This window comes from Pteropus vampyrus, unplaced genomic scaffold (assembly GCF_000151845.1).
Source record: "Pteropus vampyrus isolate Shadow unplaced genomic scaffold, Pvam_2.0 Scaffold5529, whole genome shotgun sequence".
Lineage (NCBI taxonomy): Eukaryota > Metazoa > Chordata > Mammalia > Chiroptera > Pteropodidae > Pteropus > Pteropus vampyrus.
Window position 1 is genome coordinate 6,201 of NW_011894310.1, and position 1,862 is coordinate 8,062.

General features: G+C 43.8%; 1 protein-coding gene across 1 annotated transcript in view; it reads right to left on the bottom strand.

Annotated features, from left to right (window-relative positions):
* LOC105310538 (nesprin-1-like) overlaps positions 1–1,336 on the bottom strand; it is a 2,184-nt gene extending 848 nt beyond the window's left edge. Inside the window, exon 1 of the mRNA XM_011386703.2 lies at positions 805–1,336. Coding sequence (XP_011385005.2) covers positions 805–1,011 — 207 coding nt within the window. The 5' untranslated portion in view covers positions 1,012–1,336. The remainder of the gene's footprint in view (positions 1–804) is intronic.
* Between the last annotated feature and the right edge of the window lie 526 nt (positions 1,337–1,862).

The window sequence follows — 1,862 nt, forward strand, 5'->3', positions numbered from 1 at the left end:
TTGTTGTCAATTAACTATTTCTTTTATTTTCCTTTTCTTGATTGTATCTTTGTAAATAACTAGTAAAATCACAAATTACATAAATGAGGGAAGGGTCTAAGAAATAAAGCTTGGTCTTTCGTGGACATCTCGAATTCCAAATACTCTAGCGAGATAAGTGCACCCAAAGTAACATATCACCCAGAGAGCCCAGGTATGGTTACACACTATCCCGGCATATCACAGACCTGTGAGAAATATATGACACAGGAGGACATTGAGTTACCAAAATAATTAATACATTTTAGATGCGAAGTGATGGGGAAATAACGTTGCATATAGAAATTAATGGAGCTTTCTTATTTTTCTAATAATAGCTTTTCTTTTATACTTTATTAAACATTCATACAACCTATTCAGTCACTGTTTTAGCTTGGAAAACACAATACATGTAGCTTTATTCTCTCACCCCCTCCTAGGAAACTAAAAGAAGTCAAAGGACTTTTTTTTTTTTAATGCTCAGAGCCTCTCAGTATTACTGCTTAACTACAAAGAAATGCAGGGTCACCTTTGACATGTTAAGTAATTCAGCAGTCGCAGGCAAATAACTTCAACTGTCATTGTTTACATGGTTAACGATTGGTCCTGACCCAAATGGAGCAGAGAGTTAAGGAGGCTGTTCCTCAGTGCTAATCTGCAAAACCTACCACTGATTCCTTTTTTAAAAAATTAACCAGGGAGAGGGGACCTGGAGCCGCGAGCCTGGGACAGTCAGAGGAGAGCAGTGCACGGTGTCCGGCAAACCTGGCCTTGACCCTTACTTACCATGACCACAGAGGGGTGGGCCGAGGTCGCTGGGAGGAGCTCCCCGTCCAAATCCTCCGTCCCCTCCGCCATCCCCTCCACCTCGGTCACCGTCAGCAGCATGGTGGCATGCTTGGCTTTCATCGTCAGCATCTTGCACTTGGAGTTCAAAGAGGCGATCTGCTCCTGGTAGCCCTTGATTTTCTGAGCCAGCTCCTGAGGAAACATTTTCCCACCCCCGTGTGTCAGAGCAGCATCAAAAGGAAACAGCTCGCAGCGTTCATCTTCCTCCGGGGCTGGCCAATGATATCAGAGCGCTGTGCCAGACAGCAGCAGCGGCGGCCGCGGAGGAGACGCAGGATGTGGACTGTGCAAAGGCGCGAGCGAGCGAGCCTGCCTGCAGCGCGCACGAGCCAGACCACAGCGCAGCGGGGCCGGAAGAGCGCAGACCACAGCCCCGGGACTCTGGGGCTGGGGCAACAAGACCGCCCGCCAGGGGAGCCTGGTTCGCAGGGATGCTGCGTGTGGAATCAGGAACTTATGTAACGCTAAGAACGGGCGACTTTTTAAAAAATGCCTAGAGAATCTGAATTGGCCAGATGGTTCATGCCATGGAAATTAGGTCATGTGATGACTAAAAACTACAAAAAAATGCAGTGCTCAGCTCTTATCACACTGAATATGTCAAACAGAGCAGTCAATTGTTACAGACAGGGTCATGAAGTAAACTGTCATTCCTGTGATCCTGGGAGCTGTTTTTGTAGGAGATAAGCTGAGTATTATATATGAAAGCCTAATTTTTAAATGCAGATTACTCCCAAAATAAAATTTTGTACATTCATCGACTTTTCCCTCATGTACTCCATAATGCCTCAAATGTTTCTGATTGTTCAGACTACAGCTTTGAACTTGTTTAGTTCAAAATTGATGGCTTTTCAATACATCTTTTGTTGAAAAAACTGTCTTGAGAAATAGCGGCTTTAAAACTTTAACCAAGAACTTAAGGAAAATATATTCCGGACAGCACAAAGCTCTTAAAAATTTTAAATATTAAATTTCTAAAATAATAATCTAAAATA